Source organism: Achroia grisella, unplaced genomic scaffold (genome assembly GCF_030625045.1).
Source record: "Achroia grisella isolate CSIRO2021 unplaced genomic scaffold, CSIRO_AGI_Agris_v1 utg1056, whole genome shotgun sequence".
NCBI classification, from domain to species: domain Eukaryota; kingdom Metazoa; phylum Arthropoda; class Insecta; order Lepidoptera; family Pyralidae; genus Achroia; species Achroia grisella.
Genome location: NW_026712564.1, coordinates 1,702,787 through 1,718,817, shown reverse-complemented (window position 1 = coordinate 1,718,817; position 16,031 = coordinate 1,702,787). Strand labels below are relative to the sequence as shown.

The 16,031-nt window shown below is 34.5% G+C and overlaps 1 protein-coding gene across 1 annotated transcript in view; it reads right to left on the bottom strand.

Annotated features, from left to right (window-relative positions):
- Window positions 1–2,685: 2,685 nt before the first annotated feature.
- Window positions 2,686–16,031, bottom strand: part of LOC131849639 (uncharacterized) — a 37,803-nt gene continuing 24,457 nt past the window's right edge. Inside the window, exons 3-4 of the mRNA XM_059199782.1 lie at window positions 6,359–6,518; window positions 2,686–2,804 (exon numbers count right to left, since the gene is read on the bottom strand). Of these exons, the coding sequence (XP_059055765.1) occupies window positions 2,686–2,804; window positions 6,359–6,518 (279 nt within the window). The remainder of the gene's footprint in view (window positions 2,805–6,358; window positions 6,519–16,031) is intronic.

Here is a 16,031-nt window from a genome sequence, read left to right as displayed (position 1 = left end):
AAAAGTGCTTAAATTTCAGTTTATTTTAATAAAGAATTTTCTATTATTTTTAATACTAGCTACTCGCTCCGGCTTCGCACGGGTGTAGATGTGTTATATATATAAACCTTCCTCTTGAATCACTCTATCTATTAAAATAAACCGCTTCAAAATCCGTTGCATAGTTTTAAAGATTTAAGCATATGGTACATAGCGACGGACAGACAGCGACAGCGACTTTATTCTACACTATGTAATAATTTAATAACATCAGAAGTTTCAGACATTCCTATCTAAATAATTTCTAGATTACACGTTTTACCGCCTTACTTCCGAAGGTCGCGTGTTCGGCTCCTCGTTCGGTACAAATATTTGTATTCATGACTATGATTGCTTGTATCGGTCTGGGTGTTTCTCCACATCCTGGCTTATTTCAATAGAGAATCCCGCGCAACGATATTTTTACAAACTTAACGTCAGCATTAAAGTAATAAATAACCTTTAAAATCCTTATTAATTAACAGATATGAATTTAATATTGTAACGACGCAATTATCGTTTATTAAGTACTGCGTACAGTACCATGGAGGGGGAGCGTAATGAATATTAGCGAATATTGCAATAAACGAAATGAGGCATCCTCAAAGGGTGCAATACCACAAATCAGGGGCTTATAAAATTTAGCGCCGCCAGTATTTATACTAATATCCGATTATGAGGGGGATGTTAGGGGTGAGCGGGTTGGTTTACTATGATATGAGTTATCACGGCCTCGATGATCTAGTGGTTTACAACTGAAGTCGCGGGTTCGATTCTTCGCATGCTGCAAACATTTGTATTCATGATTATAATTGTTTGTATCGGTCTGGATGTTTTCTGTGTAAAAAATTACATGTACATAAAAAGTTAAAATACCTACCTACTAAACTTACAAACCTATGAAAATCCAACTCTCATCTTATATGTAAAATTCTTAGGTCACAATGTTAGTTACTACACTCCACCGAAATGACTTGATTGATTTTTATGAGATTTTATATATCTACATAGTCAGTAGGTCTGAAAATCGGATACTATCTATTTTTCATATTCCAATAAAGGGTTGTCCACCCCTAAAATTCTTTTTTTTTTATATTTTGGATTTCCCAAGTACAGTAAAAATCGAGATATTAGTACTATTTGGTAATAATAGTTTTAAATTTAGTATTATTTAATTCAAACTCGCGAACCAAAGGCTTTTGGGATCCTATCTATTTAGATAGATAGATAAAAAGCTTTATCAATAAATATAGATATCAAATATTTTCAGGAACTCTCTTTTTACACTATGGTTCATAGACGTATACTATTTTCGAGTTAGGAAGGTAACACAACACTAAATACTTCTATCTATATATGTGAAAAGCTTCAATAAATATAGTCATAAAATTTTTTCTCTCTCTTACAGCTGCTCGCCCCGGCTTCGCACGGGTGTACATATATTATACATATAAACCTTCCTCTTGAATCACTCTATCAATAAAAAAATCCGCTTCAAAATCCGTTGCGTAGTATTAAAGATTTAAGCATACATAGAGACGGACAGATAACGACAGCGACTTTATACTATGTAATGATACAGATATCAAATATTTTCAGGAACTCTATTCTTACACAAATGGTAATAGCACAGATAATATAATATTACATAGTAATAGCAAACGTATACTATTTTCTAGTTGGAAAGGTAACACCCAATAGCGGAGTGGTCCGGACGATGAATGCAGTGCTATCGCGATCCCGCGGCGGGATCTCCCACGGGAAATTATACCAAACTCCATTAACGTCGCTTATAATCTTATCCCGATGTATTCTACCGTTAACAGTATCTCTAATGGACTTATTTTGATCTAATATATAGAATTCTACTGTCACAGTTGTAACAAACCTCCTCCGAAGGGGGGGAGGGAATTGTTAGTAATGTGGACTCATAATCTCATTACTAGCAATGTTCCATGTCAGGTTAACCTCCACGCGGTTTCCCCTGGAAACAATCGCGATAAATTCCTGGTAAATTTGTCACGATTGGCTAACTGACCTGACCTCATGCTCATCTTGTCATCCTCCACTGGTGCCCCGCCAGCGTAAACCGTTAGCGCAGGCGGGTGCACCATTCCATTATGATCCATAAAAAAAAAAAACCTCCGAAACGGCTACACAGATTCTTATGAAATTTTCTGTGAATATTCAGTAGGTCTGAGATATCGTGCGATGAATGGAACCCATGACAATTGGAAGAAAGGTGGTGTGCTAAACCGCTAAACCACCTAGGCTTCTACAATATTCATTCACTTATCTTAACATATAATAAAAATAGATGTAGGTGTAGAAAGAAGATATTAGAAAAAGTTATAAACATAAGGACTTTTATATATAGGTACCTATATATAAACTTCTTCATCAACGTATTCAAACGTAGTTGTTAGATTTTCTGTCTGTTTTTGCGAACAAATCTCAGAAACGGTTTAAATAATTATTACTCTCCTTTTTATTCATTCTTTCTTTTTTTTAGAGGTTATTTAAAATGTTATAATGTATATTTTCCAAATAGGAAATTCAACTCTATCTTTAAAAAATTTAAAATAGCTTCATAATTAGCGGCTAAGCTGTATCTAACGCAGACAACTCCGCGGCTCTAGCTAGTTCGAAACAAATTCCTTCCGCCTTTTAATGTGTATATTTATTCCCATCTTTACTCATCTCGTGGGGAACATAATTTATTAACTTAATTCTGCGCCCGTGCTGTCCAAACACTTGAGTTCCATCAAGAAGGGTACATTTAAGACCTGAACAAACACACGGAAGGGTTAATGAAATAATAAAATCCAATAATTCATACAAAAAACACAAACTAGACCTTCCGGAGGGTGGCTAACTAGATTTGCACGTCGATTTGTTCGCTAAACTGATTGTGGGGTGTAGGGCATAGGGGAATAGAATAGAATAGAATAGAATAGAATAGAAAATCATTTATTCAAATAAACTTACATTGAAGCACTTTTGAATAGTCATTACATTTTTTAATCTACCGCTCGTTCGGAAAGCTGTCTCATCACAAGATGAACGAGCAAGAAACTTGCGTGTTGCTCTTTTAAATAATTTTATTATTACTTTACATTTTTAAGTTTAAGTGTGTGAATACAAACCACCAATTAGCACTAATTCTATTAAATACTCAAATAGAAAAAATATTGAATATATAACCAACTGGTTAAACAATTAATAAGAGGAAATCAGTCATAGTGAATGTCTACAATACCTATATACATATCCGTATTAATATTATAAATGCGATAGTAACTAATAGTGTGGGAGTATCGTCATTTTTTGACAGCCTCGGTGGTCTAGTGATTTAGCACACCGCTTTATTTCCGATGGTCGCGGGTATGATTATTTGTATCGATCTGGTTATTTTCTATGAATATTATTTGTTTCCAAAAAAATTGTTAATTGTTAAGTATTTATATCACTTGTCTAGTAGATACCTATAACACAAGCTCTGTTTACAGTGGTGAGATGGCGCTATGTTAATTGTCCAGGTTATTTTAAAGCTGGAAGCTTGAAACTTATTTTTTTGGCTGTTGAATAAATAAATATGACAGTTTAAGGTTGTAAAATTTTACACTTATGGGGGTAAAACAAAATAAGAAATAAAACCATTCATGTAAATTCGTAAAATTTGAAGCTAGAACGATGAAACTTTTTCTTTGGCTTATTCTAATGAGACTAAATAATTAAAAGCTATCTCTAGGTCACCATGTATATATTTAATCAAAATAAATAAAATTTCTAAAATAAACATAGCCTAAGTTACTCCTTATAATATTAGCTATCTGCGAGCGAAAGTCCTGTGAAAGTCGATCCAGCAATTTCAGAGATAATCAAGAACAAACTGACGGGTAGATAAAATGTTTTTAAATTATTTATTTTATTCTAATTCCACTTTCATATTAACTTAGTGAAAAACTGTCAATTTAAAATTACAAACTAAACAAACTTTTTTTTTTATTTGTAGGTAATAGATAAATAACTCAAAATACATATTAATACAATAGGTGTTACTGGCAGCTTGTCTACCATTCTTTTTATAAACTTAATATTTTTTGTATCTATTTTTATGTCACTTTTGACGAACTAATATTGTTTTGTTACTTCTCGCTGTAAGCCCTTTTGGGAAGAATACACATTTTTACTAGTATTTGGTTTTTATTAAAATAGTAGTTATGTTCCCGCTCCAGTAACAATAGGTATAAGTTAGAAACAACACTGAAACTTCCAGAAAGAACACTGAAAATATAATTGCACCAATCATTATTATCATTTGGTTGAAAATATCTTTCATCGGTTTCTAGTTTCTATTATTCGAATAATTTCATATAAATGACATCGTGCAAGTAATATGCATGTAATATGCGGTATCGTGTAACAATACCAGATACCGTTCGCGTAGGGTTGTCAGCTCATATTTAGAAGAGTCGAAAATGAATAAAAATAGAGAATAGAGATGCGTGTATAGACGTTTATTATAGCAGAGCGCAATGACAGAAGTAATAATAAAACAATTGTATAAAAAGAATTCTCATATTTTACACTAGCTTTTGCTCGCTGCTTCGCTCGCGTTAAGAAGTATTATTATTAGGTAAAAACTATACCTAATAATAATACTTCTTACAGTACCTTCGGCGGCTTTACAGTACCTTCATACAAACTTTCATCACCTAATTTATCCTCTTAGGGGTGGAATTTATCAAAATACTTTCTTAGGGGATGCCTACGTCCTAATAGCTTTATGTATACAAAGTCTCAGCCCGATCGGTTTAAAATTGACAAAGTTTCATACAAACTTTCATCCCCTATTTTATCTCCTTGGGGGTAGAATTAATTAAAATCCTTTCTTATCGGATGCCTACGTCATAATATCTACCTGCTTGCCAAATTTCAGCCCGATCCGTCCAGTGGTTTGGGCTGTGCGTTGATAGATCACTATGTCAGTCACCTTTGAGTTATATATATTTAGATATGGATAAACGAATATAAAAACTGCCAGTGACTCTCATTGTATGTTTAACAAGAAGATATAGAGTATATCTAACTTCGAAGAAACTAAATAAAGAGTACGCACATACAAACAAAGAGTATCATGTATTTTATGTTTTTAAACTGGTATTTTTTTTGTAACTTTTCATGGTTTTTGACATTGACACTAGTATAGTCAGAAAAAAAGAATATTTTAGCATACTCAATTAGTGTTATAGATTATAGAATACGCCTATATTATATAGAGTACAATCATCATCATCATCATCGCAGCCCGGAAGGCTGGGAATGCCTCCAGCAAGGTGGACCGACGATCTGGTCAAGATTGCTGGAAGGCATTGGATGCGAGCAGCGCACGACCGATCGTCGTGGAGATCTTTGGGGGAGGCCTATGTCCAGCAGTGGACGTCTTCCGGGCTAAGATAGAGTATAATACTCTTAATTAAATATAATGTAAGTAAAGGAGCCAATAGAATATCAGCGCTGCAGATTTATCTGTACCTTTATGCCGAGTTGGCTGCCTTTTCACTTTTGCGGCACGTAAAGTCACCTACATTTCTTTTATTAATTTTTGTATTTTCCTGTAACTCATGTGTGTATTGTGTCTGTAATTGGTTAATAAAAAATGATCTATCTATCTACTCTGTTTTAGAGTACGGTTTGGCAACCCTACGTACGTGTAAAACTGCTATCAAGGTGAAACGCAAATCTGTTCGTGAATAATTAATTACGAACGCATGCTGCAACCACTATTATTATGCTTTTACTCAGCCATTTTTTTTATTATAACCCGGATTTCATCTGCCATCAGAAAGTTGTTAAAAAATTACAATAATAATATTTCTTTATTGCGATCCAGAAATATTTTAACCCAAACATGATATAATAAATATGATTTTATTTATGGATAATAACGTAATGGTGCACCTGCCTGCACTAACGGTTTATGCAGGCAAGGTACCAGTGGTGATAAGCATGAGGTTCTTGTGAATTTGACACGATAGACTAACTGACCTGACCTCATGTTCATCTTATCATCCTCCACTAGTGCACCGCCAGCGTATACCGTTAGCGCAGGCGAGTGCACCATTCCATTATCTTCCGTAATCCGCCCCGGCTTCACTTAAAAATTTTAGACACTCAATCAAAATAAATCATAATGTAATTGAGAAAGAATATAGTAATACACTCATAATTTCTGACTTCAATCTAATCCTATTTTTCACAGGTATACCGGTGTACACCATTACTAAACTCGGGAGCAGAATTCCATCATCATCCAGACAAAAGAACATAAACTTACCCTGTATGGCGCCAGCCCAGCACAGCCAGAAGAGCGCCCACTTGGCGGTCCGGAACCTTTGCAGCCATTTGGGTCGCAAACTGCCCCAGCCACACCGCAGACTGTCGTCCTCGTCCTGGTAGACACCACCAGCGGATTCTCCCTCCGGCTCCGCGTCACGCTGCAACAAAGATCATTCATATATATGATACCAATAATACGCAATTACACTTTTAATTTAATACACACCCTCTCTCATACACACACACACACAATTCATCTATATATATCTATACGTATAAATAAAATTGTAGTGTCTGTTTGTAATATTGAAATAACCGTTTTTTACTATATCCATATGAATATAAATACGGTACATACACCAAAATAACATTTTTTATAATTTTTGTCTAGCTGTCTGTCGGTCTGTTTGTTCCGGCTAATCTCTGAAATGGTTGGACCGATTTTGACGGGACTTTCTTTGGCAGGTAGCTGATGTAGTAAGGAGTAACTTAGGCTCCTTTTATTTTAGAAAAAATCGTTTAAAGTATAAAAACAAAAGTTCAATTCCACGCGGACGAAGTCGCGGGAACAGCGAGTCACACATATAGGCGTAAAAGCCGATTCTCTTGTGAAATAGCGTACGCTCAAAGGCTGCTATTTATCCGATGTGAGGAAGACAGGAAGAATTCTTCTTCTAAACGAACACAGATACGAAATTCTTACTGATATAACAAATGCGAAAGTAACTAACTCTCTATCGTCTGTCTGTCCCGCTTTCACGCCAAAACTCCTAAAGCGATTCGATGAAATTTGGTACACAGAGTCTAGATCCTCAAAAAGGACATAGGCTACTTTTTAATGCAAAAAAAAGGGTTGTAAGAAGTTGAAAAGAGAGATGAAATTACTTATTTTTTAAGTTATTGATTAAATATAAATAAGGAGAAAGGGTTGAAAGGGGAGAAGAAGGGTTATACGGAAGTATCATCATTTTTAGGCTAGCAACTTGAAACCAATTTTGTGGCTGTTGATTAAATATAAATAAATATGTTATTCATAGTTTGTAGAAATGTTACCTAACCTTAAGTAGGTAAAATAAAATAGGGGATGATATTTTACGTGGAAATACGCCATTTTTGAAGCTAGAATGATAAAACTTTTTCTTTGGCTTTTTTGACTTAGATTATTAAATATTTTTTACTTATTTGATCAAGGTTACTATTCCGATTCCGCGAACGGCGCGGGTACAGCTACTTTGGATACAAATGTAGTGGATTCAAGTAATCGGCAACATTACTTGAAAGATTTCATATATCATACTGCACTGTTATAGACATTACCGTATTAATTTTCTACGATAAATCTTACGATAGTTTTATAATAATTGACCGAATAACTTCGTCTGCAACCGAATATGTAGTCACTATAACTAGGTTCGAATATTATATGTATCTCAACAATATGATTAATAACCGGAAAGACATGGAATTTGACAGTTTCTGCTTAAATAAAGATTTAATGCGCGTACAGGGGCAGTGGTCACCGCTGGGTCTGTGGGCGTTTCCGATTGTGGTAGTTACTGTGTTATGAATCATATGGAACAATAAGAATAGTTTGTGACAAACAAATTGGTGTGATGATATGATCTCTAGCACAAGTTTTTTGTGTTAATATATTTCCTTCCTACCGTCTAGTTCAGTACACAAATCCATTTTTTTAAAAGCCAGTTCATTTATATTGAATAGAATAGAATAGAATAGAAAATCATTTATTCAAATAAACTTACATTGAAGCACTTTTGAATAGTCATTACATTTTTTAATTACCGCTCATTCGGAAAGCTGACTCATCACAAGAAGTACGAAGAAGAATTGTTTACTTATATAAGTGTTTATGTCTAACATTAAATTAAAATTTATTTATTTATATAACTTCAATGCACAAAATACCAAGGTAAAAGCACATATTTACTTACGCCTTACGGCATTTTCTAGCAGTCAAACCGCACCGCCTACAGTTTTTCTGCACACAGGTTGTGCAGAAAAACTGCAAATGTAATCAATAAGAAAAATAGTACCCATGTCATAAATAATATATATTTAATAAAAGTAAGTACATGTAAACATACATATACAAATACATACACTATATATAAAGCTATAGATAAATATGAATAAAATATATATATATATAACTAGCTGTTAAAATAAAAAATAAAATTTAGGGGTGGACTACCCCTAACATTTAGGGGGATGAAAAATGGATGTTGGCCGATTCTCAGACCTACTCAATACGCTCACAAAATTTCATGAGAATCGGTCAAGCCGTTTCGGAGGAGTATGTGAACGAAAACTGTGACACGAGAATTTTATATATAAGATATACCATAAACATATCATATAACATATTTAATCCCGTGCATGTACTACTATTGCCATGCACGTTTGTCATAAGAAAAGCTACAAAGTTGGCAATAGCAGCTGTCTTTCGGAGGATTCCAATGCTGTTGGCCGCAGTTGGCCTTTACAGCTTCATCGGACGATAGGGTGCAGGTGCAGATGGCACTCCAAACTCGGCAAAGGACTTATGGAGTGGCTGAAGGCCAACTCCCGCCAGACGGATATAATACGACTTTACTCTGAAGGGTATATGGTTCGAACTTCGGCTCAGGCCGTCTTAATTTCGATACTATCTTGGAGCTGCTTTAGCTGTTACTGAAGTAAACTTTACCGGACGATAGTGGGCGAGTGTAGACGGCCATCCAAACCTGCGGAAGAACTTATGGAGCGGATGAAGGCCAACTCCTGCCTGATGGATACTTAGTCTGATCGTTAATTCGACCCTTGGCTCAGGCCGTTGTAATTTTGATCCCCGTTTGAATTGGACGGGGGATAATACTATTTTTAACTCGCGATTTATCTTCTTTCTTTAAATAGATCTCAGAACAATTCACACAGTGCCATCTAGTCCCAAGCTAAGCAGATCTTATGTTATGGGTACTAGACAACTGATATACATACTTGGATGCAATTTATGTATCCTGTCTTCCTGCCTATACTGGCCTAGCTCTTGCTGATGTAAACACGTCCTCTGTGATTTATACAGCGCTGATTTTTATGTAGTAATTTTTACTCTTAATTTGTCATATAGATATCAACACTACATGAATGAGTTTATGCCAGTCATTAACCTTATGTACGTATGGTACATAGTCGTACAATGGATCCATTGAGTGTACAATACGGTAACAACACCCAATATCCTGGGCATTGTTAGCCGATCAAGTAGATACGAGATGTCTGACTAGAGTATTGTATGAATAGATACGTGCGACAGTCTTGTGATCTAGCGGTTTAGCATACCGCTTCATTTCCGATGGTCGCGGCTTCGATTTGATGTTTATATGTATGTTTGTATCAGTCTTGATCTGGGTGTTTTCTATGTATATTTTGTATGTATTTACGAGAATATATTTAAGTATTTTTATCAGTTATCTAGTTCTGTACCCGTATAACATTTAATCAGGTTGTAATAAAAGAAACACTAAATTTTAAATAATTATAATAGGCAGAATTCGGTGGTCTAGCTGTTTAGCACACAGCTCTACTTCTAATGGTCACATGTTCGATTCCTCGCATGGTGCAAACGAGTATTGATTTGTATTAATCTCGATGTTTTCTGTCTATATTATGTATGTATTTACAAAAATTCATCTAAGTATATGTCAATTGTCTAGTACCAATAACACAAGCTCTGCTTAGCTTAGGACAAGATAGCGCTGTGTGAATTGTTCTGAAATTATTATTACTGTATCTATGGGTGTTTTCTATGTATATTATATATGTATTTACGAGACTATAAATATATTAAATATTTTTACCAATTGTCTAGTATCCACAAAACAAGCTTGGGACTAGATGGCGCTTACACAAAATTAGAGTTATTGCTATTATTTAATATTGCGGATTGTTCTGACGGAATTGTCTTAATAAAACTGTCTTAATACTATTTTTTTCCGTAGCTTTTCAATCTAATTCCAACCTAATGGTTTCACGCGCCCCATAGCTAAGGTAATTGGTCGAGAACAAAACCGTCTAAATAATTTACAAATCGATGAAGTTACATGTAAACATTAGTGTAGACTAAATAAGGGGGCTATGACCGGAGTGGTAATGCTGTATGTTTTTTTTATGTTGGACTAGCTGTACTCGCGACATCGTCCGCGTGGACATCAACTTTATTTTTCTGAAGTAAAAAATTTTCTAAAATAAAAGTAGCTTAAGTTACTCCTTCTTACATCAGTAACCTCCTACTAGAAGTCCCGTCAAAATCGGTTGAGCTATTTCAGAGATTAGCCGGAACAGACAAAAATTTAAAAAAATATATTTTTGTGTATGTATTGTATTTATATTCATATGCATGTAGTAAAAAATGGTTATTTCAATATTAGAAACAGACACTCCAATGGTAGAGACGTATATATACGTCTCTACCATCTAAACATAAATATAAATACATCGGATATTTTTATAGTAACAACTGATACAAATACATAGATATTTTTTCTGTAAATGCATACATAATATACATAAGAAATACCCAGATCGATACAAATTCAAATTCAAAATATCTTTATTCATATAAGTCTATTACAGACTCTTATGATATGTCAAATCTACCGTCAGTTCGGAATGATTTAGAGATGAGAAGAACTGACAAGAAACTCGTATTCTTTTTAAATAAATGTTGTATATGTTTCAATAATACAGATTCATTCTAAATTCAAATTTGGGAGAATAGAGTGACCACCAGCATATGATATTGTAAAAGTAAAAACTCTAATCAGTGTAACCTGAACAGACCAGTCCCCACAAACAGCACCCGTTCTCGTGTATGACGGATGGGCCAGTCATCATTGCACTCAACCATATTAAAGGGAGCACATTGACCCAGCCAATACAAACAATCACACTCATGAATACAAATATTTGTGCGTGGAATCGAACCCGCGATTATTGAAAGTAAAGCGGTGTGTAAACCACTAAACCATTGAGGCAGTCTAAATATAAATTCTATAACCAACCCAATTTGACTCTCCATTTTGTTGTCTTGTTGTCAATATACCAGGCTGTTATCTTGTCAATAGACACGAGGAACCTAACTAGAAATTACAGACAATCAAGTAAGTCTTCCTTTCATGCCAGATATACCTAATTAAAGGGTATGATACGGACGAATAGTAATATAAACAAGCGGGGAAGGGCATTGTTAGTAATGTGGACTGATAACCTCGTTGTTAGCAATGTACCATGCCAGGTCGACCTCCACGCGATCCCCTATATTTGCGTTAAGGGTACTAGACAACTATAATAATAATAACAATAATCTCAGGACAATTCACACAGCGCCATCTAGACCCAAGTTAAGCTAGCTAAAGCTAGTGTTATAGGTAGACAACTGATACAAATACATAGATTTTTTTTTCGTAAATGCATACATATTATACATAGAAAATACCCAGACCGATACAAACAATCATACTCATGACTACAAATGTTTGTGCCGTGCGAGGAATCTGACCCGCGACCATCGGTCGTCAAACTGGTAGAAATACATAGATATCTTATTTGTATAGACATGGAGTCTTCTTTATGTGGGTTATTGTTAGTAGGTAACCTATTGCTAGCAATGTACCATGTCAGGTTGAACTCCACGCAGTTTCCCTGGAAGTCTTCAAAGTAAATTTATCATGATGGGCTAACTGACATGACCTCATTCGTATCATTCTCCACTGGTCCCCGTCAGGGTTACCGCAAGCGGGTGCAACATTCCATTATCATCCATAAAAAAAACTGTATACCCTGGTGGGGGATATAATCAAGAAAATTATATCGTGGCGAATTCACAGGTTTACCACAGTGGCTTCCAGAGGGTAAACAAATTAACCAAGAATTTATCACGATGGTTTCCAGGGGGAACCGAACATAGTGTATTGCTAGTAAAATGGTCATTAGTCCACATTACTAACAATCCCCCCCCCCCCCCCCCGAGGTAATTCGTTAGCGCAGGCATTATCATCCATTAAAAAAAATAACAAATATACTATACAAAACTTACCTTCATGACTTTTATGCTGTATGGGGTAGTCAGATATATTATGACATCAAAGAACATCACATGACATGCCCATGTTTCGTTATATTTAAATCCAATACAGCAAAGGGAGAGCTTACAATCATCTCTTGGAATTATTTAATTTGTTAGTAATGTTTCAATCACAGGATCGAAATGATACGCAAAGTTTTTTAGATGTCGGCTTCGAACTCATGACCTTTCGGCGTAGTAACCACTAATTCATTACGCTCCCTGTATTGTTTCGATAGTAATAACACGCACGCAATGTGTACTAACTGTTATTAACAATCAATCAATGTACAGACATATCTTACGTTTTATTTATATATAACAAGCAGTTGGTTCCAATTTCACCTGCTTTAAAATAAATAGCTTAAACTAGCTTTCTTTTTTCGGTCTACTCTAATGCTGTTGGCCGCAGCTGGCCTTTACAGCTTCACCGGACGATAGGGGGCGAGTGCAGATGGCACTCCGAACCCGCGGAAGGACTTATGGAGCAGCTGAAGGCCAACTCCTGCCTGATGGATACGACTTTAGTCTGAGGGCACCGCTAGGAGTTCGAGCTTTGGCTCAGACAGTCGTAATTTCGGTCCCCGTTTGAATTGGACGAGGGATAATACTAGCTGTAACTCGCGAATTTAGCTTCTTTCTTCAGTTTATTTCACACAGCGCCATCTAGTCCCAAGCTAAGCAGATCTTGTGTTATAGGTACTAGACAACTGATATACATACTTAGATGCATTTTTTGTAAATACATATATAATATATATAGACAACACCCAGATCAATACAAAACAACCGTGCGATGCGACCGCTAGATCACCGAGGCCGTGGAATATATGTAATATGTACATTACATATATATATGTATATTTCTTTATATGTATGTATATATGTATATGTAACAATATGTTAATTCTTGTGATCACCAGCATTTCTATACCAAAACAGTAGAGCCGAATATTAAATTTACCATCATTACGAGTTCAATGACATTGATCAGGTTACCATAGAGAACCTGTTTTTTTTTATGCCTACAAGATTGTACTCCTATTTTTGGTATAAGCACAGATAACATAATATTACACAGTATAACTAATAAACTTGTAGTTTTCGAAACAACTGTAGTTAATAATAATAATATCTTAGGACAATTCACACAGCGCCATCTAGTCGTGTTAAGGGTACTAGACAACTGATATAAGTAAATTCTTTTTTTAATACATACATATTACACATATAAAACACCCAGACCGATACAAGCAATCATACTCACACAAACGTTTGTAGCGTGGAAGGAATCGAACCTGCGATCATCGAAGTCGGTGTATCAAACCGCTAGACCACTGAGGTGATACATATTTGTATGTAATTTCGAATACACAGAATGACTCAAATTAATTCACATTTTATTTCAATGATTAATAATAATAATAATAATAATTTATTTGCTCAAAAACACAGTATAAAAGATGATGATTAAAACTTAATATCATGTGTTTAGCCATAGTAATGGCATGCAAAATAGTAAGGTTTAAAATTATACATAATTAACTATACAGAAAGAATTAGTAAAAATCACGGGATCTTACCACGTTTTATATTTATTTGCTGAGTTCCCGATATTTCGGCAGTGTTTCAACCACCATGATCACGGGTAAACTGACGACGGTAAGATCCCGTGATTTTTACTAATTATACATATAAATACTGACCGCGTCAAGTTTAAAACAGTATATATACAGAAAGAAATAATAATAATAAATAATTAAATAGAATCTCTCTACCCCTCCGATCGATCCCCCGTCCAATTCAAACGGGGATTGAAATTACGACGGCCTGAGCCGAGGTTCGAACCCCTATTGGTGCCCTCAGATTAAAGTCGTATCCGTCAGGCAGGAGTTGGCCTTCAGCCGCTCCATAAGTCCTTCCGCGGGTTTGGAGTGCCATCTGCACTCGCCCCCTAACGTCCGGTGAAGCTGTAAAGGCCAGCTGCGGCCAACAGCATTAGAGTAATCCGAAAAAAAAAGGATCTCTCTAGTCGCTATTTATATATTGTCAAAAAAATTCATTATACTGTAAAATTTATTATTCTTTAACCATTCTGGTAATTTTGTTATTTCTTAAACTTATTACTTATATAATTTTTTTAAGTCACATGCATAATATACAAATTATTAAAACTGAACTGTATGTTTTTCAAATTAGCAACTAAACACTAAATTCATATGAAGGTATATACGGTACTTACATTGTAGAAAAAAAATATATTAAAAAAAATCTCTTTCTGCCAGTTTGTTCCTGCTTATTTCTGAAACGGCTGGACCGATTTTAACGGGACTTTCACACGCAGATAGCTAATATTAAAAGGAGTAATTTTATCTAATTTATTTTGAAAATTCTATTTATTTTAATTTCACGTGGAACTACTAGTTCATACTAGAAAGTGGTCTCTATATATGATAATATCTTATTAAATATCTTTAGAGTATTTTCTATGAAGATCATATTTAAGAAAAATGTAAATTAACAAGATTAGCAGAAAATGCCTGATATAAAATAAGTTATTAAAATAAAATTTATTTACGACTAGCTGTTCCCGTGACTTCATCCGCGTGGAATTTAACTTTATTTTCTAAAATAAAAGTAGTCTAAGTCACTCCTTATTACATAAGCTACCTGCCAATAAAAGTCCCGTCAAAATCGGTCCAGCCATTTCAGAGATTAGCGGAAGAAGCAAACAGACAAACAAAAATTAAAAAAATATATATTTTGCTATATGTACCGTCTTTATATTCATATGTATGTATTAAAAAATGGTTATTTCAATATTACAAACAAGCACTCCAATTTTATTTATATGTATTTATTATATGTATGTATTTATTTAATCATACCATTTTCACATCTGCCGTGCTCCAATTTATCGAAAACTCTAGAATTATTTTTTTTAAATTACGCGCAATCGTCAAAAGTTATCGGTCGGATGGCGACACTGCCCGCACTCTGTGCCCGGGAGGACCCCACGCGACAAACTGAGGGTTCACTCGTCCTGACACGATATATAAACTAGAGGGAGTCTAGTACACGCAAAGAACTCAGATAATTCCTACTATAGTTTTAAGACTAAACAAATATTACCTAGATAGGCATATCTTATATCAAATAATATCGTATGATTAGAAGCAGTTATATAAATGTTTAGTATAAATTGTAAAGCATGGTAGACAACATTAGGAATATATACAAGAGATAAATCGTAAGACCAATAAACCTACTATGTTTTATGCAAATAAAATAAACACATAAATGCTCTGTCTGTGATGATAGAGTTTTATTTCAAATATATGTATATATCATTATTATTAATATACAATAATAACTTAATAATTTGTATCAGTAATAATCAATAAATTTATTATTTAATTATTTTCTGTATCTGGTGCAATAAAGAGTATATACAAAATAAAAATAAATTATATATTTAATGTTTATAATTAAATACATATTATTATTGTACATTAAAATTACATTGTACGTAACCCCCAGGAAGGATAAC